At 34.1% G+C, this 13,517-nt stretch overlaps 1 protein-coding gene across 6 annotated transcripts in view; it reads left to right on the forward strand.

Annotated features, from left to right (window-relative positions):
- Nucleotides 1-13,517, forward strand: part of LOC145263202 (uncharacterized) — a 420,826-nt gene that overhangs the window by 287,437 nt on the left and 119,872 nt on the right. For all 6 annotated transcript variants that reach the window (XR_013864489.1, XR_013864490.1, XM_080120271.1 and 3 more), the window contains exons 5-6: nt 7,230-7,327; nt 12,390-12,510. Coding sequence is in view for 4 of the 6 variants with exons in the window: in XM_080120271.1 (XP_079976397.1) it covers nt 7,230-7,327; nt 12,390-12,510 (219 nt within the window). In the remaining 2 variants the exon portion in view is untranslated. The remainder of the gene's footprint in view (nt 1-7,229; nt 7,328-12,389; nt 12,511-13,517) is intronic.

Here is a 13,517-nt window from a genome sequence, read left to right on the forward strand (position 1 = left end):
TGAGGAACAAACAAATTATTGTTGTTTGCACCGTCACTTTTTTCACTCGTCTGAAGTTTAACATTTGCACTTATTTCTTTTCTTCTAGACAAGACTTTTGACTTGATTTTTTTTTTTTTTTTTTTTAGACTTTTCTGTCTGAACTCAGCTGGCATTTTTCTCTTCATTTTCGTCACCTAGACGAAAATTTAACTTACTAAATAGGACCTTCATCTAGTCTCCTGATGTCTCACCACGATGGGTTACTACTTCCAGGTCCGACATTTTCAAACAACGACCTTTCACCCCCAAAGACCAAGGCAGCAACTGCCCTTTTTAACTTCCATTTTCGCTTAAATCAGCAAGCAAAAAACCACTCGACAACAAAGAAAGTCACGTGCTATCAGTAGCAGTCTACAACTCCTTGCATAGAGAGGGGGGGGGGAGAGAAAGAAGGGTAGATGGAAAAATTAAATTCTGACATAATCGATCGCAAGTTATTATAGCACTTTCATTTTTAAAGATGATGGGAATGTGTGTGTGTTTTGTAAGCTCTGTTGATTTAGCGCTTTTTTCCCTCAGAATTTAAATATTTTTTTAAGTGATAGATAGAAATCTCCCAAACAAAAATAAGATCGTTTTTTTTTGTTTGTTTATAAAAATCGACCAACAAACAAACAAATATTTTGCTAGATTTTTTTTTTTTTTTTTGCATCAAATAAAAATTTGTCACTTGTGCATTTTCGCTCTTACACTATCCAGCTAGCTCTGTACCTTCTCTTGTCATTTTGTGGATGTCGATCCCAACAAGTAATGTAAAGAAACTAAAAAAAAAAATATTACAAGATAAAAAAATCTATCCATCGGTAAGTGTTAAATGGATAGATTCTGACTTAAAAACAGCAATTTTTTCTCCATTGCCAGAAACATTACTCATGGAATGTGAGCACTCTAGAAAAAAAATTAAAGAAGCAAGAGTCATGAGGTTGTGCAGCAGTGATTGAACTCACAACCTTTAAGTAAAATTCACTTTAAAATATCCATTAGTCTTGTAGATAAAAATGTTGATAATATGATTAGTATTCTGTGAAAGGATCTTTACTGTTGCATGATGCTGCAGGAGAATCTCAGTTAGGACACTGTAGTAAGAGGACCTTAGTGACCGCGCTGTGCTTTTGAGGGTGAGGGCCTGTGCTGTTGGGAGGCCTTTAGTGGCCGTGCTGTACTGTTGGGAGGCCTTTAATGGCCGTGCTGTACTGTTGGGAGGCCTTTAATGGCCGTGCTGTACTGTTGGGAGGCCTTTAATGGCCGTGCTGTACTGTTGGGAGGCCTTTAGTGGCCGTGCTGTACTGTTGGGAGGCCTTTAGTGGCCGTGCTGTGCTGTTGGGAGGCCTTTAGTGGCCGTGCTGTGCTGTTGGGAGGCCTTTAGTGGCCGTGCTGTGCTGTTGGGAGGCCTTTAGTGGCCGTGCTGTGCTGTTGGGAGGCCTTTAGTGGCCGTGCTGTGCTGTTGGGAGGCCTTTAGTGACCGTGCTGTGCTGTTGGGAGGCCTTTAATGGCCGTGCTGTACTGTTGGGAGGCCTTTAGTGGCCGTGCTGTACTGTTGGGAGGCCTTTAGTGGCCGTGCTGTACTGTTGGGAGGCCTTTAGTGGCCGTGCTGTACTGTTGGGGGAGAGGGCCTAGTGGCTGTGCTGTGCTCTTGGGAGGGAGGGGGCTTAGTGGCTGTGCTGTGCTTTTGGGAGGGCCCTTAGTGACTGTGCTGTGCTGTCAAGGGCCCTTAGTTATTGTGCCATGCAACCAGATTTCGTTTTCAATTGTATATTTGAATGGTTGTATAATGCAATTAGAATGTGCATCGGTCTATGAGTAAGGCCATCAATATGTCATTGTTTTGATTGTGCTAATATAAAGATGTTTGCATAAAACTGCAAACAAATTTGTAACATGTGCAAACATGGCAACAGCCGCTTTTGTTTGTGATTGATTTTATTGGTTGATTCATGTAAAAATCAATAACCTGTTTTTGCAATTGTAATTTAACACTTCTTCGCCTCAAAATGTGCTGCGGATTTAGTCATATTGGATTTTCCATACATTTTGGTTTTATACAGAAAATCCTGGGAAGCCAAAGAACTTATCTATCAAAGGAAATGTAATTTAAATAGTTCATTCATGAACTGCATAGCATTTTTTCTTTTAGTTTATAGGAGAGGATGGTGGCACTAGGTTAAGAGAGGAGTAGTGTGTGGGATGGGGGGGGGCGTAAATTGCTTCAATTTACTGCCTAAAAAAGTGCAAAGAAACAATTTTAAAATAAAATTTGTTTTAAGAGTTTGTAAAACTTAATTTTTATTTTTAATATTACCACTAAATTTAACATTAAAAACAAAAATTATTTAAAAAATTTTTTTTTTTTTTTTTTTTTTTTTTTACAAAATCAGATTTTGATTATTATTAATAACGATCAGTTGTACTTACCTGGCGTTGCCAGGGAGTGCTTTTTTTTTTTTTTTTTTTTTCATTTACTTACATTTTTTTTTCACTTCCCCTCTCTTCCTCTATATTTAAAAAAACTTTTATTTCTTGTAAAAAATATTTACATTTTCGAAATAGATGATTCAATAAAGGAATAAAATCGGTGTTGCAATAATATTGATTGGACGGAGTTAAATTCCTTAAATACTTTCGATTTTTTTTTATGCATCAAATATTTTTATTGGGAAAGGAAAGGAAGTAGAAAAGTTACTGGCTCTGTAGATAGTTTCGTATTCTTGAACTTTGTTAAAGTTACCTCCCCTTTGTCAACCAAATTTTTTCATACATATGAAACTACAGCGAAAAAACGAAAAACAACTCCAAGAATACAAAACCATCTACAGAGCCAGTAACTTTTCTACTTCCTTTTCTTTTTCAAGAGAACGATTAACGTACTTGACGATGGTTGAAGGCTACACCGACCGAAGCGTTGCACAAATAACAATTAAGATGAGAACAATAGTCCAATCAAAACAAGTAATATTATTTGTTTTTTTATTAAACTATCGTTTTCTAAGCAAACTTATGAAATTAAAAAAAAAGACTCTCTAACCTAATAAGTTCCACATTTTTTACCAAGCTTGAGCCCCTGTCACATCACAATTTTACAATGGAATGTGCTCTGACGAACTTTTTGCATTGTATCTCCTTTCAACATAAGCAGCAAAATCCCACCCCTTCACTGTAGAGGTCTCCAGATGCTGAAAAACTTCCTACTCTAATAATTTTTTCCTTCAACCGCTTATCCTTGGAATTCCCTCTTTGCTCTCCATTTCTCCGACTGTACTAATACATAGAAATTTAAATGTAATGTGAACAAAATATCTTGCTGCACAACTCTATAAATCTGACCCCTGATTCATACTAGCTCTTTAGATGTCAGTGGTATTTTTTTTTTTTTTTTAGTGGGGTGGGGGCGTCACTACCTATCAAAGTCTAAAGGAAACTCAAGGATAAGGGTTAATTAATGTCAGGTTGTTGGCGAGATATGATGATCAGTAATGGTGGAAATTGGGTAGGATTTGATTATTTATGAGTTTGGGGCGCGTAAAAGTTTTTAAAAAAATATAATTAACATCAAGAAAAGACAGATGATATAAAAGAAATATAAAAAAAATAATCAGAATAAGAAAAATATTTCTCACAGACGTGATGTTGTTAGTCTCAGTCTTTTCTTATATACTATTATGTGTTCCTCAGAATTGTCTGATCTATTCTCTGGTTTTATTCCAGCTCGTCTGACTCCTTAGTCTAATCGTCTCCATCAATTAGCTGTTTTGACGCCTCATTGTAAAAGAGCTTCCTATTCCAGGTGCTGTCATTTTTTTTTTTTTTTTTTTTTTTTTCTCAAGAATTGCAGACTTGTGGAACCATCTTTTTGTTGACTGTTTTCCTCTTACCTATAGCCTTAACCGAGATATACATCCAGCTGGAGACGACTTGTGAACTTATATTCCCATGAAACTTCCTCCTCTGGTGAAGTCAGCTTAACTCGCCTCGAGTGAATGTCATTGACATGCCATTCTTAACACAGTTAGTGAAGAGTGTAACTATATCGTACTTTCACCTAACGATTTAATAAATTAGTAAATAAAAAATTACTACAAAAATGTGTAAACCAGAAAGGCAATGAGTCGTGGTTGATGGGCAGAAATCAGAGGCCCTTGGTATTAATGCTGGAGTCCATCAGGGGTCCATCCTGGGCCCAACTCTTTTCCTGATCTACATCAATGATCTCCCAAAACACATACTTAAATCATTCGTTGACATCTATGCTGATGACACGACCATCTATGACAACACATCTAAGGCCGTAAATGACAAAGTTCTCTGATTCACTCTCCTCTGATCTTGAACGCACGGTACAGTGGAGGAAGAGGTGGCTGGTTACTTTTAATGCATCTAAAACCAGGCTCCTATCTTTACATCATCAATGCTCTGATCCCCATCTGGCATCAATTGAAATGGATGGCTCTCGTCTAGGGGAGGCTCCATGTTTTGATAAGCTTCTGGGATTGACCTTTACTCCTGACCTGAAATGGAACACGTACATCAAGTCTGTTGCCAAGGTCGTTGGAAAAATGGTAGGATCCTTCTACCGCTCCAGAAGATATCTCACTACTGATGCAATTCTCTATCTCTATAAAAGCCAAGTACGTCCAAGAATGGAGTACTGCTGCCACATCTGGGCAGGAGCTGCTAAAAAATGCCTATCCTGCCTTGACAGAGTACAAAATAGACTTTGTGGCTTAGTGGGGGATGCCCTTTTCTTTTTCCTGCAACCTCTCTACTACAGAAGAGACGTTGTGAGCCTGTCTTTGTTTTATCATTACTTCCATGGCAAGTGCTCGTCTGAGCTCTAATCCCTGGTCCCCCTTCACCAATCTTTCACGATAAACACCCATCTAGCTGAAACCACTGTCAAATATTTTCCCCACTCTTTAACTGTGCCAAAACCAAAATGTAGATTCCATGAACAAAGCTTCTTTCTTAGAAGTGCACGATAGTGGAACTCTCTTCCATCTGCCTGTTTCCCACCTGACTACAACTTGGATGTCTTCAAGTCCAACATAAACAAATTTCTGATGAACCGCCCCCCCCCCTTAAGTAAGACACTTTATCAAATCTCCAATACTAACGATTACTATGATACTATCCCATTGATAACTGTACACTTAATAATCCTTATCCCCACTTGGCCTCCGGGCCTTGATAAGTGGTGACTTCCATGTAAAAAAAAAAAAGCGATTTAAACAGTGAGTATTTAATATCAAAAACTTGATTCGACTGGACACGATTTATATTTTATTTTTATTTTTGTTGTTGATGACTTTGAACTAGGTACTCTCTTGGTTTGCCAATGCCTAGTTATTCCCATTTTTTTTATTCTTCAGGATATTTATATTTCCTTCAATAATCAAGTAAAAGTTTTTTTTTTTTTGAATTCATGTAAAAAAAAAAAAAATCCCTTATATATATATATATATATATATATATATATTAGCATTGTAAATATGTCATTTTCATCTCATCTGGGTAGGTTTCAAATAGCTTAAGTTCATAGAATGAATGCGGTATTGTGGTGATTGCAACTAGCTTTAGGGAATAGGCCAAGTGGACGACCCCCCCCCTCATTCCCTTTCGGCTTCATGCCTAATCATGAAATTGTAGCATTTTTCGTTATATAACACCTGCCTGGCACTTCTTGTATGCCTTAAGAAATGTACGCACAATTTTTATGATAAATAAAATCAAGTTTCTTTCAAATGTTTTACTAATTTAATCCAACAAATTTATAAAATGGCGAATTAGTATGTCCATTTGACATGCTGGCTGATAATTTCTGCTTTCAATTTTAAAATACAAATTCATAAATATTATCATGAAACTATTCCTAAGATTTGTCATTCAAATACATTTTCATGTATTCGTTTCGTGTCTTACACATCTCACTTCAACTATTAACACAATCATATTTCATTTTAAGAAAATGAGCATTATGCATGGTAATCAATATAACTTCTATTGTATTGCCTGCATCTCTTTATGCAAAAAATTTGGATGCAACTACATAATTATAGTGGAATTCGGAAAACGAAAAGATCGATTAAAAAAAAAAAAAAATGGTATCTAATAACTTTTGTATCAATTTCAACTAAAAACAATGATAAGCGGCATTTCAGAAGCACTTAAATATTACTGCATTATTAAAAAAAAAAAAAAAAAAAATGAGTTTTCAACCTTTATTGTAAAACTCCTCACTATATTTCTTTGCGAATACGCGATATTATAACAAGGGAAGTAACTCAGTTATGCTAAAAACAAATAATTTATGACTGTTAATGCACAATATATTAAATTGGCAATAGTTACATGCTATTTACCTCCCTTTGGAACTCTGGTGTTTTTTTTTTTTTTTTCAGGTAGAAAAAAAAATTAAAGAAAACATTGTTCCTCATAATTTTTTAATATATTCATTACTGTAATATGACAACTAAGTAGAGGCCATTAGTTTGTCTTGAAATTCAACATTAAAAATTTCAAATTTCGCTATTATAGTATAGTTGCACCTAAATTTGTAATTCACTTTCTTTCAGAGTATTTTTGTTTCCTTTAAAAATAAAGTAAAAAAAAAAAAAAAAGTTTGTTTAAAATGTTGGTATTTGTACAGTTTAGTCAAGACATTAAAAAATGAAAATATCGAAAAAAGGTTATATTGTACGTATCCGTTTTGGACTGAAGATCTCCGAAAAAAAAAATTTATTTAATTTGATGGAGTAGTTTTTTTTTTTTTTTTTTTTTTTTTTTTTTTTTTTTTTGCAGTGGAAAAACACGTTCATATGAGAGCGCGTTGAAGTCAGCCATTGTGAAATTTGCTGAACACGCCACGGCAAGATAACTCCAGTTAAAGCGCCTACACTCCCTCCCCATCTTTATTACTAGCTTTTCTTCCTAAAAATCGAACCTTTTGCTCGGTATCATAACAAATTGTTTTTTCGCTGTAAAAATAAAACTACTTGATGAAATAAAGTGAAATTTTTTTCCGGAGAACTTCGTTCCATAATGAATATGTGCAATATAATATTTTTTCGATATTTTCTTTTTTAATGCCTTCACTAAACTGTACAAGTACCAAAATGTTTGACAATTGACATGCAAATTGATTTAGTTATTTTTTATTATTTTTTTTAATGAAAATTTGTTGTTTACTTTTTCAGGTATATGTTTTTTCTTCAATTGAAAACTGACATTTACAATGGTAAACTAGACTGTCCATTTGACACTGTGGTTGAATTGGCAGCATTGGCTCTTACATGTAAGTAAATTGTTACTTTAAAAAAACAAAAAAAATTCAGTGTTTGGAAGGTGGGTGAAAAAGTTTGATGTGAATTCTGGTTTCAGAAAAGAAAAACATGTCATGCAAAAAAGAGTATTCTATAGGCTCCAAAACTACTGGATCAATTGCCAAATTGAACTAGATCCTGAGAAAGTACAAAATAAGGTAAAAGAATTCATATTTGTATTATTTCAGACTACTGTTCCCATTTTCACAATATTTTGTGATATTACGTGATAAAGTCATTAAAAATTTTTTTCAAGTTTCATGTTATTGTTTCCGTACAATATCATTGTGTTTGTTAGTTCTTAGTAAAAAAAAAAAACAAAAAAAAAAAAACTTCCTCTCAATATCGTAAAAAAAAAAAACCCAGGTGTTTGGATAAACAGTTTTATAAATTTATTTGATCAACTTTTTATATATTATTGATCAAATGTGATCTTTGAAATAAGCCAAATGTTGTTTTATAATTTGTATTTTCTGTTTTTGATCGTCCTGATTTTTTTTCTTTCTTTTTACTATCGCAAATCTTCACAAAAAAAAAAAAAAAAATCTTTTTTGTTGAGTATTACTCTCTCTCTCTTTCCATAATTTATCACTTCCCTATGCTTGATGAGTTGTCATGCATGTGAGCATTATACACAATGATCTTAATTATTTTAAGATTATTTTCATCGTTGCGGCTTTTTCTACGAGTTTAGTTGTGTCCATCTTTTTTTGTTTTTTTTTCATTTAAAGCTACACTATTAAAAATCCGCTTACAAACATAAAATTAGTAGCTTAATTTTAGTTGCGTCCATCTTTTTTTTTTTTTCATTTAAAGCTACACTATTAAAAATCCGCTTACAAACATAAAATTAGTAGCTTAAGTTTAGTTGCGTCCATCTTTTTTTTTTTTTCATTTAAAGCTACACTATTAAAAATCCGCTTACAAACATAAAATTAGTAGCTTAATTTTAGTTGCGTCCATCTTTTTTTTTTTTTCATTTAAAGCTACACTATTAAAAATCCGCTTACAAACATAAAATTAGTAGCTTAAGTTTAGTTGCGTCCATCTTTTTTTTTTTTTCATTTAAAGCTACACTATTAAAAATCCGCTTACAAACATAAAATTAGTAGCTTAATTTTAGTTGCGCCCATCTTTTTTTTTTTCATTTAAAGCTACACTATTAAAAATTTGCTTACAAACATAAAATTAGTAGCTTAAGTTTAGTTGCGTCCATCTTTTTTTTTGTTTCATTTAAAGCTACACTATTAAAAATCCGCTTACAAACATAAAATTAGTAGCTTAAGTTTAGTTGCGTCCATCTTTTTTTTTTTTCATTTAAAGCTACACTATTAAAAATCCGCTTACAAACATAAAATTAGTAGCTTAAGTGTTATAATGGAACAACCTTGCACCCCTCTAACACTAAAAATGGTTAGCTAGTCATGAGAGATAACAATGGAAAGGATGATATAAAAGTGGAAGAGTTTGACATCCAGATGTGAGAAGAAAGAACGGATATTGTAAGCATAATACCCTTCTATACTTACCCGCAGACACACACACATATATATATATGTATATATATATATATATATATATATATATATAGTAAGTTATAAAATGTATATGGCGATTACAAACTCTTTTGTATTACTAATATCGCCTGAAGGGATCTCTAGTTACTTATAACTGGCTGACCGAAACATGCTCATGAATGTGTAGCAACGTATAAATGTTTACGTAAAATGATTAAAATATATATATCTTGCCCTACTTTGGTATTGAGCACTCTTGTAAGAACCTTGTTAAAAATTCATTGGTTGCTTCACCTCTGGAAAATATTAATCTGGAATTATATATATAGTAAGTTGTAAAATGTATATGGCAATTAAGCTACACTGAATATTCCGTGTTTCATCCACTCTAGGATTCTTCAGGCTTATGCTCTAGAGTGGATGAAACGCGGAATATTCAGTGTAGCTTAATCGTCATATACATTTTATAACTTACTAACTAGCTCTACCTACGTATTGAGCACTTTTGAAGTAAATACTTAAAGTTTATGCATAAATCTATACTTTCGTATATTAATTTTATGTGAGTAAATTTATATATATATATATATATATATATCTATAAAAGCGAAAATGTATGTATGTTCGCTTTTATGTGAGTAAATTAAGTAGTTATATATATATATATATATATATATATATATATATATATATAAATATAAAAGCGAAAATGTATGTATGTTCGCTTTTTGTGTATGTCTGTAAAAGGCTTTTTTTCGCTAGACTTCTCGGTCGGCTCATTCCTTCTTAAAAACTTTTTATCTCACGTCTAAATGATAATATCTAAGAGTTAACAACGGGGGCTTCCTGTCTGTTTAATTTGCTCGACTTTGAAAAGATAAATATTCAAGATTTTTCGATCGCCGCATGTCCGGAAATGTCCGAAAGCAATCAGCTTTCATAAATATGGAGTTTCTCCTCATATCAGACAATTGCTATTCAATTTGGGCAATCCCCTTTTTATGGGGAGCTGGTTTTTCCTACAACATCTTGGGGAAACAAAAAAAAAAATAAAAATCCTGCCCCGCAGTCAAAGTTGATCTCATTAAGTACGGGCACCTGCCAAGTTTTAATACTTAAATTAATTCAAGCATGTTTCTGTTACTATTTCATGGTGGCCCAGTGGTTAACGTTGCACGTTTTTTTAAATTTTTTTTCACACTTTAATTTCCAACTTCGACTCAAGGGTTTGGGTTCGATCCTTCATACTTACCTACCAAAACTTTTATTTTACCCCCCCTTCCCTCCCGATACAAACACCCTGGTGTTTTGATTTACCCAAAACCACACACACCTCCAAATCCTGGGCAACGCCGGGTACCCTTGCTAGTATAATATAAAAGCAAAAATGTGTGTTAGTGTGCTTTTTTTTTTTTTTGTATGTCCGGCAAAGGCTTTTTTCGGGGTGGGGAGCTCGGTGGGGGGGGGGGGAATTACTGTTTCTTTGAACTGTTTATATACCCCCTAGATTATAATATCTACAATTTATGAAAGGAGATTATGTCTACCTTTTATTTGAGCGACTTTTACACACTATTTTCGCGCTATTGTTCTTTGTGCGTTTGTTTGGGTTTTCTGTATAAAAAAGCAAAACTGAATCTGTAGCAAACCACCTCCCTGGGATTCGTGCCAGGGATGTCCAGAAAAGCAATAAGCTTTGATCGATGCTGGGAAGACCCATCATATCAAGCAAGTGTTATTCATTTGGACACTCCCCTTTTTATGGGGGAGCTGGTTTTTCCTAACATCTTGGGAATATGCAGAAACTGGCTTGCAGCCAAAGTTAAGTGCGGGATTTCATTTCCCTATGGCGTGATGTTTGATCTCATTAAATTTACGCACCTTTGTGAACTCATTCACTTAATTTTTAATTGTTTAATTCTCATTCCGCAGCCCTCGTAACGTTGTGGTAAGTTGTAGTAATTGTAGTAAGACTATCACTTTCTATTCTGCTTTCGCCTCAAGGCTTCTGGTTTGAGCCTACTTGCTTACCAAAACTTTTTTCCTACACACACACACCCAGGCAATGTCGGGCACCCACGCTAGTCTATATATATAAAAGGCAAAATGTGTGTGTGTGTGTGTTTGTATGTCTTGCAAAAACTTTCGATACAGGCAACAGATTTTCACCAGATAGGTATCATTTTGAAGCTTGAACCTTTGGACAACAAATATAAAAAAATTGGCTAAAAACATTATTTCCTTTACCCTCAACGGGACACTTTTCTGCAGGGAGGGGTAGCAAAAAATCGTTCCTTCATAACAAGGTAGCCGTATACACATGCGCAAAAAAGGTCTTTCTTGAATTAGTGTAAATATTAAAAAAACGACCCAATTTCGCTGACACACTCTTAGCTCAGTGGGTTAAGGCGTGGCATCATTATCTTAAGGTTGCAAGTTCAAATGGTGATGTAATATTTTTTTTTATTTTGAAAGTTTTAATATTGAAGCAGTTATGCCATTTTTCACATTTTTTTTAAAGTTTTAACATTGTCTTTTATATAATATTTAAACAGGGTTATTACTTCGCTTATTCTTTGTTCCATATTGTTTTGATTTAACCCCCCCCCCCCAAACACACCTCTAAACACCCGGGCAACACCTAGTATATATATATATATATATATATATAAGGCAAAAGTAGCGCGTGTGTTTTTGCATGTCTAAGAAAGGGTTAGTATTTTTGGAGAACTTTTTATATACTCCCTAGATTATAATATCTACGATTTGTGAACGCACAGCGTCTCTACATTTATTTTGATAGACTTTTGTTCGTCTTTTTTTTTCGTATAAATAAAGCAAAACTCATTGAAGCAAAGTCGTCAGCGGCCTTTCGTGCCGAGACATCCAGAAAGGCAATTAGCTTTGATCAATGTTGGGGAAACCTTCCATATCAGGCAATTGCTATTCATTTGAGAGTCCCCCCCCCCTTTTTTTTTTTTTTTTTTGAGGAGCTTGGTTTCCCCAACATGGTGGGGAAACAAATAAATGAAATGGTGGAAAGCTTAACTGGCCAACGTTCATTTCTGCACCTGCGTGATTCTTAACTTTTTGATTGACATCGATAAATTTGAACGCTTTTCACTTCCTATGGACTCATAGCGTAGTGGTAAAATATCACGCTTCTTTATTACTTTGGTTTTATCGAAATTCACAATATAATAAAGAGTAATGGTCATTTTAATGAATTCGGTAGCTATCTTGGAAAATCCAAGCAAGGGGACCAGGGTCTTTTCATAGTTTATTCCATACAGCATAATAGAACAGTTCTGAATATTGATGTGTTGCATTTAGTTCTGTTAAATGCCAATGTTCTTGGTTTATATATTCAAACTAAACTATTTAGCAAATAATTAATAATTTACTCATAAAACTAGATAGCGTGATTATCTCCCTTTTTTGTCTTCATTATTATTTTGTTTTGTTTTTTTCCTATTTTTTTTCCTATTTTTTTTCCTATTTTTTTTCCTATTTCCAGCTGAACTTGGTGATTTCGATGCAAAAGAGCACACACCTGGTGTCATCTCCGAATTTCGATTTGTACCCAACCAAACTGAAGAAATGGAACTTGCTATTTATAAACAATACCAGAAAGTAAGGTAAGGTCAGAAACAAGAACGAATATTAACGTGCTCCGGTGCAACATGTGTGCTTAACAATTAAATTGCTGTTTTAAACTTAAGCATGACAGACTGACAGCTTATTCAAGAGTTTTCTATGGAACATCGAAAAAATACACTTGATGTAAATGCTATTTCAAACTGCATTCCAACAGATTACCTAGTTGACAGTTACAAAAATGCAAAAACTAGAAAAAATGTTTCCTCTTTCGATCAAAAATAAATTTACTCGTAATACAAAGTGGTAAGGTTTTAGGATCTATTCATAAGAAAATATGACGAGCTCACTTTGTAGAATATCAGATTGAAGGTTGCCAGGTCTCAGTTTCAATTTCTGAGCATGACATCCGCTTTATTTATTGGGAATTATTTATTAATGCAGTATTTTCCATTTTCTAAAAGTAAGATGTTTTGATATCAAAATATGTTTCTTATGTTAGCAAAAATTCTAACACACACACACAGACAGAAAGTATTTCTTATATTGGTCCCCCAATTTATCAGAAAGGGACCTATGTCTTCAGTGGCATCCGTATGTCTGTTAGTCCGTGCGTCTGTTAGTCCGGACGATTACCAGACAACCGTCCATTAGTTTTTCCTGAAATTTTGCCACAAATTGTATTTCATTAAATAGATGTGCACAGTAAAGAAATGTTTTTTTGCAAAAATTCCCGTTGGCTCAAGATGTCAAAAATGCCCCAAAATGATAAAAAAATTACACATTTTGCCCTATAACTTTTGATCCATCCATTAGATTTTTCTGAAACTTGGCTAAAATGTGGAGCTCAGTTTTCTTAATATAAATCCAGTATGAATGACCCTGGCAAAATTCTGGTTCGTGTCCCCAGGGACTTTTAGTGCTAAGTACACCCCTTTTTGTGGCTCTTTTTTCATGTTTCGCAACAAAAACTTGATGTCTGACTATATGGTGTTTTTTCATGGTGGCCAACTCAAATATACATGTGTTAAGGCCTGAAACTGCACAG

The sequence above is a fragment of the Euprymna scolopes genome, chromosome 38, assembly GCF_053919585.1.
Source record: "Euprymna scolopes isolate OS-2025 chromosome 38, ASM5391958v1, whole genome shotgun sequence".
In the NCBI taxonomy this organism is placed as follows: domain Eukaryota; kingdom Metazoa; phylum Mollusca; class Cephalopoda; order Sepiida; family Sepiolidae; genus Euprymna; species Euprymna scolopes.